General features: G+C 40.3%; 1 protein-coding gene across 50 annotated transcripts in view; it reads left to right on the top strand.

Moving 5' to 3' along the window:
- The window catches only part of LOC100526730 (uncharacterized), a 192,078-nt gene that overhangs the window by 51,719 nt on the left and 125,923 nt on the right, over window positions 1-14,436 (top strand). For 32 of the 50 annotated variants that reach the window (XM_053684655.1, XM_053684673.1, XM_053684674.1 and 29 more), the window contains 5 exons: window positions 8-1,777; window positions 2,151-2,345; window positions 3,617-3,790; window positions 5,205-5,378; window positions 11,365-11,418. In XM_053684655.1, the coding sequence (XP_053540630.1) occupies window positions 8-1,777; window positions 2,151-2,345; window positions 3,617-3,790; window positions 5,205-5,378; window positions 11,365-11,418 (2,367 nt within the window). Of the gene's footprint in view, window positions 1-7; window positions 1,778-2,150; window positions 2,346-3,616; window positions 3,791-5,204; window positions 5,379-11,364; window positions 11,419-11,658; window positions 13,429-13,803; window positions 13,999-14,436 lie in introns of all 50 variants that reach the window. The other 18 variants (XM_053684685.1, XM_053684671.1, XM_053684690.1 and 15 more) reach the window with 5 other exon arrangements.

The following is a 14,436-nucleotide window of genomic DNA, read 5'->3' as shown; positions in this document are numbered from 1 at the left end:
GTCACAGACACGACCCAGAACCTGCTGCTGTAAATGAATTCCAGAAAAAGTTCAAATTAAATCTGGTGAAGAAGTTTCAGTGTTTAAATGGAGTGATGATAAACCTGGAAAACCGAACACTCCTGAATGAGATCTACACAGAGCTCTACATCACAGAGGGAGACGGTGGAGACGTCAATAAAGAACATGAGGTGAGACAGATCGAGGCAGCATCCAGGAGAAAAACAACAGAGGAAACACCAATCAAATGCAATGACATCTTTAAGCCCTTATCTGATCAAGACAAACCCATCAGAACTGTGCTGACAAAGGGAGTCGCTGGCATCGGAAAAACAGTTTCTGTGCAGAAGTTCATTCTGGACTGGGCTGAAGGGAAAGTAAATCAGGACGTCCAGCTCATATTTCCACTTCCTTTCAGAGAGCTGAATTTGATGAAGGACCAGAAACTGAGTCTGATGGATCTCCTTCATGTCTGTTTTAAGGAGACAAAAGAAACAGAAATGTCCAGTTTGGAAAAGGTTCTGTTCATTTTTGACGGATTGGACGAGTGTCGTTTTCCTCTGGATTTCCAGAACACAGAGAGAGTGTGTGATGTAACTGAATCAGCATCAGTGCATGTGCTGCTGATAAACCTGATCAAAGGGAATCTGCTTCCTTCTGCTCTCATCTGGATCACCTCCCGACCAGCAGCAGCTGATCAAATCCCCTCTGAGTGTGTCCATCGAGTCACAGAGGTACGAGGGTTCAATGACCCACAGAAGGAGGAGTACTTCAGGAAGAGGATCAGTGATCAGAGCCTGGCCAATAACATCATCACACACCTGAAGTCATTAAGAAGCCTCTACATCATGTGCCACATCCCAGTCTTCTGCTGGATTTCAGCCACTGTTCTAGAGAGAATGTTGGATGAAGCAGAGAGTGGAGAGATGCCCAAGACTCTGACTCAAATGTACACACACTTCCTCATCATTCATACAAACATCATAAGAGAAAAGTACTCGAAGAAGCAGGAGAGTGATGAAGAAATGCTTCTCAAACTGGGACGACTGGCTTTTCAGCAGCTGATGAAAGGCAACCTGATCTTCTATGAGGAAGACCTGAGAGAGTGTGGCATTGATGTGAGAGAAGCAGCAGTGTACTCAGGTGTGTGTACTCAGATCTTCAGAGAAGAGTTTGGGCTTCACCAGAGTAAAGTGTACAGCTTTGTTCATCTGAGCATTCAGGAGCATCTCGCAGCTTTGTATGTGCATCTGACATTCATGAAGGAAAAGAGAAATGTTCTTGAACAGAGTCGGGACTTTAAGACAATTTCAGATGTCCACGAGAGTGCTGTAGATCAGGCCTTAAAGAGTGAGACTGGACATCTGGATCTTTTCCTCCGCTTTCTTCTGGGTCTCTCACTGGAGTCCAATCAGAAGCTCTTACATGCCTTAGTAACACATACAGGAAGTAGCTCCCAGACAGGAAAGAGTAACACAGTACAATACATTAAGAGGAAGATCAGTGGAGATCCCCCTACAGAGAAAGCCATCAATCTGTTCCACTGTCTGAATGAACTGGGGGACAATTCTCTAGTGGAGGAAATCCAACGCTACCTGAAATCTGGAACACAAAGTGAACTCTCTTCTTCACAGTGGTCTGCTCTGGTGTTTGTCTTACTGACATCAGCAGAGGAGCTGGAGGAATTTGACCTGAGTAAATATTTCTCTACAGATAAAATAAGAGATCAGATTCTTGTGAACGTGATGCCTGTGATTGCAGCATCCAGAAAAGCAATGTAAGTAAATCTGAATAGAACTGTTCTACTGTTAGTGTTAAGAGAACAAATCAAATGTCTTAGCTGTTCAGATCAATCTAACTCTTCATGACACTTTAGACTCTTTCTTTTCTCCTATTAATAACATTTTAGATCAGACTCTTGCTTTCCCATTTGGTGTCCCGGATCTTATACTCCATGTTTATACAATGTGTGTGTGATGATGTACGCAGCTGAAAACTCCCACCAAGCCGAATCTGAACAGCTCTGACTGTGTGGGACTTTTGTCTAACTGATGTTTGTGCTTTTGAAACTGAGAAGTTGCAGTGAAAGCTTTGAGGACTTGTTTGATAATTTGCATTACTGTTCGTTCATTATGTATTATTTCCTTCAGTATCAGGTGTGATACAATTCAAGAACGTGGTTGGAGAGCTCTGGACTCAGTGCTCAGTTCAGAAACCTCCAATCTGAGAGAACTGCATCTGACTGTGGATACACTGGATCTGACTGGGAGTGATCTAGGAGACTCAGGAGTGAAGCGTCTCTCTGCTCTACTGGAGAATCCTCAGTGTAAAGTAAAAAATCTGAGGTAAGATCATCTCTCTGAGAGACACAGTCCCTCACTAAAAGCTGCAGTTAATAGTTGTGTACAGTTCTGTTTTTTCAGTTAAATCAGTACAACATACAGAACAAATATATTAGTCATTAAACATATCACTTGTGCAGTAAAGTAATAATTAAATGCACTTAGACATGTGTATAAAAATACATTTAAACAGAGATTTATAAACCCTGACTCGTTACTTTTAACATAAAGCAGCAGTAGTTTTACACCATAATTGTTCAGTATTAATAATTAGGGATGCACCGAATGTTTGGCAACCGAAATTATAGTGAAATTAATAAGTGAAAATGCCGAATAAATTTGACCGAACAATGGCGTGTTTGATGACGCAACCAGAGTGAGACCTGCGAATGTCACGACCTCGATGAGGGGGCGCGCACATGCACGAGCTACGTGCACGACGCACGAGCTCTTCGGATGTTTACTTTTTTGTTTCTGTTCCGGAGAATTCTGTCACGTCGCGAGACGTAAGGGAGTAGAGTACGGAAGCAGGTAAAGACGTATTTATTTAAGGACAGGCAGACACATCCAAATCATAATCCAAAAAGCTCAAGACAGGCAAAGGGACTAAATGAACTAATCTATAGTTTAAACTAACTAAATCTATCAAGGAACAGAACATTAACAACGTATCTAACTCTACTATATCTACTCTAATACTCGGCGAGGTGTACAGGGACGCGAGCGGTATATATCCCCAATATAATCAGCCCTATAGAACCCAATAGAACCAGTTTCTGCATTCTTTTTAATGCACTTTTTAATGCACTTTTTGTTGTAGGCTACAGAGTGTTCCATTCTTTCAGCAGTCAGTTATAGGCCTAACATCGGCTATTCAAGGGGCTCAAAGATGACCACATCAAAATATTTTACTCATTTATTTATTTAAAGTTATATTGGAATGGAAAAAAAAGTTCAGTGTTAAATAAATGTCTTGAAATTGTAGTTTTTGTAATTTATTTTTTTCTTTGAAAAGCAAGACAAAATAGTAAAAAGCACATTTTGATTATTGAATTTATGCAATGGTGAAAAAAATATATGGAAAAAAACACGAAAAAACATCTTCGGCTTCGGCTTCGGCTAAGAATTTTCATTTCGGTGCATCCCTGTTAATAATATCTTGTGATTGGACAAGAGAAGGGAGACAGTCCAACATAACACACATCATCTTTACGGTAAGTTTTAAACCAAGATGAAAATGTGTTGATGAAGAGTGTGTCATTGTGTCTCTGCAGGCTGAGTAGGTGTGATATCTCAGATGAAGGCTGTGCTGCTCTGACTTCAGCTCTGAGATCAAACCCCTCACACCTGAGAGAACTGGATCTGTCTCATAATAATCTAGGAGACTCAGGAGTGAAGAGTGTCTCTGCTGTACTGGAGAATCCTCTCTGTAAACTGGAGATACTGGAGTAAGTTCATCTCTCTGAGAGTCACATGACCTGCTCCTCAGTAAGACACATTCTCTAATAGTGAGACTGAAGCAGAGGTTTTAGGTTCATCATCAATGTCCTGAGGAGGGAGATTGTTTCTTTTCACTGCACACTGATGATCTGTCACAGAGTCTTTGGGTCAGATGTAAATATGTGAGAAGCTGCAGCACAAAACGTGACTTGATGCGACTGCAATGTGTCTAAAATTACTGTGAAATTTACTACAACACTGTAACTAATCACACAAACTGCAGCTCAGACACAAACTAAATACACTGTGTGTGATGCAGGGTTTAAATGCAGCAGGGAAACGGTGCAAATGATCTCAAAATATAGAATTTATCAATTAAAATGAGAAGTTAATGTTATAGAACTTAACACATCAATACATTTTATGTGTAAAACTTTCAATAAATGATTTGTAATTAAAAATGGAATTACTATAAAGAGGGTTGCCAGATCTGTTTTACAGAAGCAGCTAAATGGACTTCACTATAAATTTATCAGGAGTGAAGTGTCTCATTGTGTTTAGTTCTATGACATTGACTTCTCATTTTAATTGATAAATTCTATATTTTGAGATCATTTGCACCGTTTCCCTGCTGCATTTAAACCCTGCATCACACACAGTGTATTTAGTTTGTGTCTGAACTGCAGTTTGTGTGGTTAGTTACAATGTTGTGAGACACTTTAATGATTAGTTTTATTTGTCTTCATTTATGAGTTTGTATTGGCTCACTTTTTTATATTCTTTAATAAACGCCAATAATATAAAACATCTGGTTTTCACAAATGTTGTCAGTGGTGCTCTTAGTCCCTGATCTAGTGAACTAGCATGAGGATGTGTTTTTGATAGAAACTCCAAAGAACTTCTGTAAGTCTCTCTGGATAAAGGAGTCAGATAAACGCTGTAAACATGTTAAACATAAACAGTTTAAACTCAACTGGATATTATATAAAATTACAATATATACTATATAAATTTTCATTAATCCATGCAAATTTTATAATTTGAAGTTGATCAAGTCAAGGTTTACATTCGTTAGTCTGGGGCTCAAGCTGGGAAATGTGAAGAAAAGAATTTGACTGTGCTGTAATGTATATGTGATAAATAAAGACTTCTTCTTATGTATAAATGTACACACACTCAGGAGCACGAGTAGAATACGAATGAACAGGATTTTCATGAACACCAAATTTCTTGTGTAAACGCTCGTACACACGATTTACACACAAACCCGTTCATATCCAGTTTTATAAATGAGGTACATTGTTAATTAGAATAAACAGATGGTATTAAATCCTCATGTCATTCTGAATAATAAAATCCCACACATCATCTTTAAAGTAATGAAAAAGTGTTGATGAAGAGTGTGTCATTGTGTCTCTGCAGGTTGCGTGGTTGTGGTGTCTCAGGTGAAGGCTGCGCTCCTCTGACTTCAGCTCTGAGATCAAACCCCTCACACCTGAGAAAACTGTATCTGTCTCTGAATAATCTAGGAGACTCTGGAGTGAAGAGTCTCTCTGCTGTACTGGAGAATCCTCTCTGTAACCTGGAGATACTGTGGTAAGATCATCTCTCTGAGAGTCACATGACCTGCTCCTCAGTAAGACACATTCTCTAATAGTGAGACTGAAGCAGAGGTTTTAGGTTCATCATCAATGTCCTGAGGAGGAAGATTGTTTCTTTTCACTGCACACTGATGATCTGTCACAGAGTCTTTGGGTCAGATGTACGTATGTGAGAAGCTGCAGCACAAAACGTGACTTGATGCGACTGCAATGTGTCTAAAATTACTGTGAAATTTACTACAACACTGTAACTAATCACACAAACTGCAGCTCAGACACAAACTAAATACACTGTGTGTGATGCAGGGTTTAAATGCAGCAGGGAAACGGTGCGAATGATCTCAAAATATAGAAATTATCAATTAAAATGAGAAGTTAATGTCATTGAACTTAAAAGGTAAAAAAAATATGGAATATTTTGATTTTTAAATAAAAATGGAGTCAGTATGAAAAGGGTTGCCAGATCTGCTTTACAGAAGCAGCCCAATGGACTTCACTGTAAATTTATCAGTCTCATACTTACTTACTTTTTTCTCTCTGGGGAACACAGACCACTGACGACCTTCCACCATCTTTCACAGTTTCATTATTGTCATTCTTCCGTTTCAGGCCTCATTCATACGTGGAAATAAATTTGATTTGAATTGGATACATGCATTTGTGCCTGCCATGTGATCAGACAGATCGGATATTCCCCTGTCAATGCGAGTCGTATGTCATTGAAAAAGCGACAGTGGCGAATGACGTCAACTCAAGTGGACACCAACCACGAAAACACAACTCTCGACAAGGGCTCTCTTCTTTTTTCTCCGCGTAAGAGTCCGGTGTTTTGCTGATCTTTAAATACTGTGTGGAAAACAAAAGCTTGTATTATATTTTCGTCTGTGTCCGTTGCAGCATTTTTAGTTCCTTTTCGGCCTAAGATTCAGGTGACGTCTACCTCGGGTTGTTTCACGAAGTGTATAGTGTAAATGCAGATATCGGATATGGGTCACTTTTAAAAGAAGATGTAAACGGGTCGTCAAGACCTGCAGAGTAAATGCAGCCAAAAGTCGCCCTGGATAAAGGAGTCTGCTCAACGCTGTAAACATATTAAAAATAAACAATTTAAACTCAACAGGATATTACAGATATAAAATTACAGTAATCCATGCAAATAATAAGTTAAGGCAAAATTATTCAATTAAATTTCAATACAATTATATTTTATTTATATAGCGCTTTTTACAATAGACATTGTCTCAAAGCAGCTTAACAGAAATATATAAACACGGTATACAGCAAATTAAAAGTGCGAATTTATCCCAATTGAGCGAGCCGGTGGTGCCGGTGATGAGGAAAAATTCTTAGATGTTAAGAGGAAGAAACCTTGAGAGGAACCAGACTCAGTAGGGAACCCATCCTCATCTGGGTAACAACAGATAGTGTGAAAAAGTTCATTATGGTTTTATATGAAGTCTGTATGGCCTTAGAACCAGCCGTAGTCCAAGCAGTCTGGAATTGGAGTAGATGAGAGCTCCATCCAGAGGCAGGACATTTGAAACGGATCAGGCAGGTCCGGAGAGCAGAGAGGATCAGGATCTCTAGTATCTCCATAAAATCGTGTGTGGCTCGTCAGAAGGAGAGAGGGAGAGAAGAGATTATTAGGACTGTGCTTAGCGTAACAGAAAGTCTAGTCAGGGTAGGCTTGAGTAAACAAATACGTTTTAATCCTGGACTTAAACACTGAGACTGTGTCTGAGTCCCGAACACTAATTGGAAGACTGTTCCATAACTGTGGGGCTCTATAAGAGAAAGCTCTTCCCCCTGCTGTAGCCTTCACTATTCGAGGTACCGTCAGATAGCCTGCATCTTTTGATCTATGTAGGCGTGGCGGATCATAGAAAACCAAAAGGTCGCTTAGATACTGTGGTGCGAAACCGTTTAGTGCTTTATAGGTTAATAAAAGTATTTTATTTATATTTTAATTCATTTATTCATTTTCATGTGATTCATATTCATGTTACTCATTTACATGTGATTCATTTACCTTTTCTCTTTTCCCTTCCCTTTCCCAAATATTTCATTGAGAAGAAGAAAAAAAAGACAAAAACAAGATGTGGAAATAGCATTAATAAAATGAAAAAAACTCTAACCCAGTCAGAGCATCAAAACAGAGAAGCATAATAATACAGAAGTAGATTTAAGAGGAGTGAGTCCATAAATCTAGACGAAGTAATGCACCGATAATATCTTCAATAAGAATCCGAATTCTGTAGAGCTGGAAGGCCGAGTGCAAAAAAAGAATAAAAGTGAAAAAAACTCCACTATATAGGTGATGCAGTTCACCCCGATATCAAGAGCTTAACGTAGTCTCCTGCTTCCTCCGCTGAAATAAAGTCCTTCTGGACACCGTTATATGTACAGTGAGGGGGAAAAAGTATTTGATCCCCTGCTGATTTTGTACATTTGCCCACTGACAAAGAAATGATCAGTCTATAATTTTAATGGTAGATTTATTTGAACAGTCAGAGACAGAATAACAACAAAAAAATCCAGAAAAACGCATGTCAAAAATGTTATAAATTGATTTGCATTTTAATGAGGGAAATAAGTATTTGACCCCCTCTCAATCAGAAAGATTTCTGGCTCCCAGGTGTCTTTTATACAGGTAACGAGCTGAGATTAGGAGCACACTCTTAAAGGGAGTGCTCCTAATCTCAGCTCGTTACCTGTATAAAAGACACCTGTCCACAGAAGCAATCAATCAATCAGATTCCAAACTCTCCACCATGGCCAAGACCAAAGAGCTCTCCAAGGATGTCGGGGACAAGATTGTAGACCTACACAAGTCTGGAATGGGCTACAAGACCATTGCCAAGCAGCTTGGTGAGAAGGTGACAACAGTTGGTGCGATTATTCACAAATGGAAGAAACTGTCAATCTCCCTCGGCCTGGGGCTCCATGCAAGATCTCACCTCGTGGAGTTGCATTGATCATGAGAACAGTGAGGAATCAGCCCAGAACTACATGGGAGGATCTTGTCAATGATCTCAAGGCAGCTGGGACCATAGTCACCAAGAAAACAATTGGCAACACACTATGCCGTGAAGGACTGAAATCCTGCAGCGCCCGCAAGGTCCCCCTGCTCAAGAAAGCACATATACATGCCCGCTGAAGTTCACCAATGAACATCTGAATGATTCAGAGGACAACTGGGTAAAAGTGTTGTGGTCAGATGAGACCAAAATGGAGCTCTTTGGCATCAACTCAACTCGCCGTGTTTGGAGGAGGAGGAATGCTGCCTATGACCCCTGGAACACCATCCCCACCGTCAAACATGGAGGTGGAAACATTATGCTTTGGGGGTGTTTTTCTGCTAAGGGGACAGGACAACTTCACCGCATCAAAGGGACGATGGACGGGGCCATGTACTGTCAAATCTTGGGTGAGAACCTCCTTCCCTCAGCCAGGGCATTGAAAGTGGGTCGTGGATGGGTATTCCAGCATGACGATGACCCAAAACACACGGCCAAGGCAACAAAGGAGTGGCTCAAGAAGAAGCACATTAAGGTCCTGTAGTGACCTAGGCAGTCTCCAGACCTAAATCCCATAGAAAATCTGTGGAGAGAGCTGAAGGTTCGAGTTGCCAAACGTCAGCCTCGAAACCTTAATGATTTGGAGAAGATCTGCAAAGAGGAGTGGGACAAAATCCCTCCTGAGATGTGTGCACACCTGGTGGCCAACTACAAGAAACGTCTGACCTCTGTGATTGCCAACAAGGGTTTTGCCACCAAGTACCAAGTCATGTTTTGCAGAGGGGTCAAATACTTATTTCCCTCATTAAAATGCAAATCAATTTATAACATTTTTGACATGCGTTTTTCTGGATTTTTTTGTTGTTATTCTGTCTCTCACTGTTCAAATAAACCTACCATTAAAATTATAGACTGATCATTTCTTTGTCAGTTGGCAATCAAATACTTTTTTCCCTCACTGTAATGCGAAGCCGAGCTGGGTGAAGTATTCCATAGTGAGCTCGCTCAATACCACGAATGTGGAATTTTGTGAATAAATAAACAATGAGGTCTTCTCAATAGGAAATAACAATACTTAAATGATCATTTGCATTTTCATTCTTTCATTTAGCAGACACTTTTATCAAAGCGACTTACAAATGTGGAAATACAAGCAAAGCGATATATCAAGCAGAGAAGCGCATATAATATATATATATATATATATATATATATATATATATAAGTATTTTTTAAATTTATTTATTTATTTATTTTTAATGCAGGGAGTGGTTGGGGGAGTTAGGTTAATGTTTAGTGAAGTGTTCACGGAAGAGGTGGGTCTTTAGCTGTTTATTGAAGATAGTGACAGGTTCTGTGGTCCGGATTGAGATTGGAAGTTCATTCCACCACTGAGGGACAGTCAGTTCGAGTGTTCTGGAAAGAGACCTCGTGCCATGCTGAGTAGACACTACTAAGCGTCGGTCATTAATCGATCGCAGATTGCGTGAGGGAGCGTAAACCTGAAGGACATCGTTGAGGTAGGTGGGTACTGTGGAGGGAGATGAAGAGGGGTGTGACATGGGGGTTTTTTTTGGACTGGTTGAAGATGAGTCGTGTTGCTCCGTTCTGAATCATATGAAAGGGTTTGATGGAACTGGCTGGGAGACCCAGGAGTAGTGTGTTGCAGTAGTCCAGTTTTACATAACAAGAGCCTGGACTAGTGTATTCTGCTCAGTGGTGAGATAGGGTCTGTTTTTCTTGAAATGTTGTTGAAAGGTGGTCTGTCAATTCAAGTCGTCATCAAAAGTCACCCCAAGATTTCTGGCTGTCCTGGTTGACTTGAATGTGATTGAGCATAGCTGTACGGTGAGGTTGTGGTTGATTTAAGGGACAGGCAGTGATGACGAGAAGCTCAGTTGCTAAATTGAGCTTAAGCTCATCCAGTTTTCCCCACTGTAGATCTGATGATTTACAGTGTCAAAGGCAGCAGTGAGGTCGAGTAGGATGAGGACGGATGATCTTGATGTTGATCTTACTAGTCTTCAGGCTTCAGTGACGGAAAGCGGAGCAGTCTCCATGGAGTGGCTGCTTTTGAAGCCTGACTGCTTGGTGTCTAGGAGGTTGTTCTGTGTGAGACCAGGCTGTAACATGTCATAAAACAAAAATAGGTATTCAACACTGATTCTAAAATTAATAGTAAGCGCAAAATAACAACATGAGTATTTCTGTCAAATATAATAGAAAATGGAGAATCTTTATATGAACAAAGGCACTGATTATTTACCATAAATCATATAACTGACATTACAGTGTTTATTAATAATAATAATCGCAATCAGCATTTTCCTCGATTTAAACATCTCACCTCCCAAAATCATGTCAGTGGGTCTACTGATAACTAAATTGTCCCTACAGGTGACGACTGAATCTCATCCACAGTGTCGTATAATTCTGGATAGAGTTACAGATTTTTATACCTGTGAACCTTTCTAGCAGGTTTATAAAATAATAATGATCTGTATCTGCATCCATTCAGGACACATTATCTGTTCATTCTGAATGATATCCTCATGTTCTGTTACAACCATAATGACCATATACAGTCCCCTCCACAAGTATTGGAACAGCGAGGCCAATTCTTTCACTTTTGCTATACACTGAAGACATTTGGGTTGGAGATCAAAGATGAATGAGACAATAGATCAGAATTTCAGCTTTCATTTCCTGCATGATAAGGTGCCATGTTCTAAGTTATTTAACACATCTAGATGTAAATAAAGATAAAATCTAGAAAACTTCAAATTAAAACGGACACATTTTTCTCCAGGTCCACAATGTTGGTGATGTTGTATTTAGCAGTGTGTTTTCTAAATATTAATGCCCTTACTACAATTATTTGACTAAAATTAGGGCTAAAGTTTAGACTCCAGTATTAAAGTGGTGAAAGTTATTGTCTTTAACAGCTACAGTTTTTATTCCCAGTGTTCTACAGAAGTCAGGAGACAGAAGAGAAAAGAACATCATCACAGCTACAGGGTAAGATCAAACCAAACAACATGACTGTGACACTGACGCGCTGGTATTATAAACATCTCTGCTGTTATTTCCTGCAGAGTGATTAGATTATAGAAAACATACTGTAGAATAAGGCAAATACACAGTGAGAACATCATAAAGAATGGTTATCTGTGGTAACAGTCAGAAAAAAGTGCGATCTTAAACTCTAATAATTGGACCCCATGTCTCACCATGTCTTCCTACTTCACCCTGTCACAGACACGACCCAGAACCTGCTGCTGTAAATGACTTCCAGGAAAAGTTCAAATTAAATCTGGTGAAGCAGTTTCAGTGTTTAAATGGAGTGATGATAAACCCGGAAAACCGAACACTCCTGAATGAGATCTACACAGAGCTGTACATCACACAGGGAGACAGTGGAGACGTCAATAAAGAACATGAGGTGAGACAGATCGAGGCAGCATCCAGGAGAACAACAACAGAGGAAACACCGATCAAATGCAATGACATCTTTAAGCCCTTATCTGATCAAGACAAACCCATCAGAACTGTGCTGACAAAGGGAGTCGCTGGCATCGGAAAAACAGTTTCTGTGCAGAAGTTCATTCTGGACTGGGCTGAAGGGAAAGCAAATCAGGACGTCCAGCTCATGTTTCCACTTCCTTTCAGAGAGCTGAATTTGATGAAGGACCAGAAACTGAGTCTGATGGATCTCCTTCATGTCTGTTTTAAGGAGACAAAAGAAACAGAAATATCCAGTTTGGAAAAGGTTCTGTTCATTTTTGACGGATTGGACGAGTATCGTTTTCCTCTGGATTTCCAGAACACAGAGAGAGTGTGTGATGTAACTGAATCAGCATCAGTGCATGTGCTGCTGATAAACCTGATCAAAGGGAATCTGCTTCCCTCTGCTCTCATCTGGATCACCTCCCGACCAGCAGCAGCTGATCAAATCCCCTCTGAGTGTGTCCATCGAGTCACAGAGGTACGAGGGTTCAATGACCCACAGAAGGAGGAGTACTTCAGGAAGAGGATCAGTGATCAGAGCCTGGCCAATAACATCATCACACACCTGAAGTCATTAAGAAGCCTCTACATCATGTGCCACATCCCAGTCTTCTGCTGGATTTCAGCCACTGTTCTAGAGAGAATGTTGGGTGAAGCAGAGAGTGGAGAGATTCCCAAGACTCTGACTCAAATGTACACACACTTCCTCATCATTCAGACAAACATCATAAGAGAAAAGTACTCGAAGAAGCAGGAGAGTGATGAAGAAATGCTTCTCAAACTGGGACGACTGGCTTTTCAGCAGCTGATGAAAGGCAACCTGATCTTCTATGAGGAAGACCTGAGAGAGTGTGGCATGGATGTGAGAGAAGCAGCAGTGTACTCAGGTGTGTGTACTCAGATCTTCAGAGAAGAGTTTGGGCTTCACCAGAGTAAAGTGTACTGCTTTGTTCATCTGAGCATTCAGGAGCATCTCGCAGCTCTGTATGTGCACCTGACATTCATGAAGGAAAAGAGAAATGTTCTTCAACAGAGTCGGGACTTTAAGACAATTTCAGATGTCCACAACGGTGCTGTAGATCAGGCCTTAAAGAGTGAGACTGGACATCTGGATCTTTTCCTCCGTTTTCTTCTGGGTCTCTCACTGGAGTCCAATCAGAAACTCTTACATGCCTTAGTAACACATACAGGAGGTATCTCCCAGACAGGAAAGAGTAACACAGTACAGTACATTAAGAGGAAGATCAGTAGAAATCTCCCTACAGAGAAATTCATCAATCTGTTCCACTGTCTGAATGAACTGGGGGACAATTCTCTAGTGGAGGAAATCCAACGCTGCCTGAAATCTGGAACACAAAGTGAACTCTCTTCTTCACAGTGGTCTGCTCTGGTGTTTGTCTTACTGACATCAGCAGAGGAGCTGGAGGAATTTGACCTGAGTAAATATATCTCTACAGATAAAATAAGAGATGAGGTTCTTGTGAACGTGATGCCTTTGATTGCAGCATCCAGAAAAGCAATGTAAGTAAATCTGAATAGAACTGTTCTACTGTTACAGTGTTAAGAGAACAAATCAAATGTCTTAGCTGTTCAGATCAATCTAACGCTTCATGACACTTTAGACTCTTTCTTTTCTCCTATTAATAACATTTTAGATCAGACTCTTGCTTTCCCATTTGGTGTCCCGGATCTTATACTCCATGTTTATACAATGTGTGTGTGATGATGTACGCAGCTGAAAACTCCCACCAAGCCGAATCTGAACAGCTCTGACTGTGTGGGACTTTTGTCTAACTGATGTTTGTGCTTTTGAAACTGAGAAGTTGCAGTGAAAGCTTTGAGGCCTTGTTTGATAATTTGCATTACTGTTAGTTCATTATGTATTATTTCCTTCAGTATCAGGTGTGATGCAATTAAAAAAAGTGCTTGGTCAGCTCTGGCCTCAGTGCTCAGCTCAGAAACCTCCAATCTGAGAGAACTGCATCTGACTGTGGATATACTGGATCTGACTTGGAGTGATCTAGCAGACTCAGGAGTGAAGTGTCTCTCTGCTCTACTGGAGAATCCTCAGTGTCAAGTAAAAAATCTGAGGTAAGATCATCTCTCTGAGAGACACAGTACTCACTAAAAGCTGCAGTTAATAGTTGTGTACAGTTCTGTTTTTTCAGTTAAATCAGTACAACATACAGAACAAATATATTAGTCATTAAACATATCACTTGTGCAGTAAAGTAATAATTAAATGCACTTAGACATGTGTATAAAATACATTTAAACAGAGATTTAAAAAACCCTGACTCGTTACTTTTAACATGAACCAGCAGTAGTTTTACACCATAATTGTTCAGTATTAATAATTAGGGATGCACTGAATGTTCGGCAACCGAAATTATTCGGCTGAAAATAGCAAAAAAAAAAGCATTTTCGGTGTTCGGCCGAATAAATTTGACCGAACAATGACGTGTTTGATGACGCAACCAGAGTGAGACCTGAGAATGTCACGACCTCGATGAGGGGGCTCGCACATGC

Source organism: Ictalurus punctatus, chromosome 12 (assembly GCF_001660625.3).
Source record: "Ictalurus punctatus breed USDA103 chromosome 12, Coco_2.0, whole genome shotgun sequence".
Classification (NCBI taxonomy): domain Eukaryota; kingdom Metazoa; phylum Chordata; class Actinopteri; order Siluriformes; family Ictaluridae; genus Ictalurus; species Ictalurus punctatus.
The sequence above is the reverse complement of the archived record's forward strand: the minus strand, read 5'-3'. Positions and strand labels throughout refer to the sequence as shown.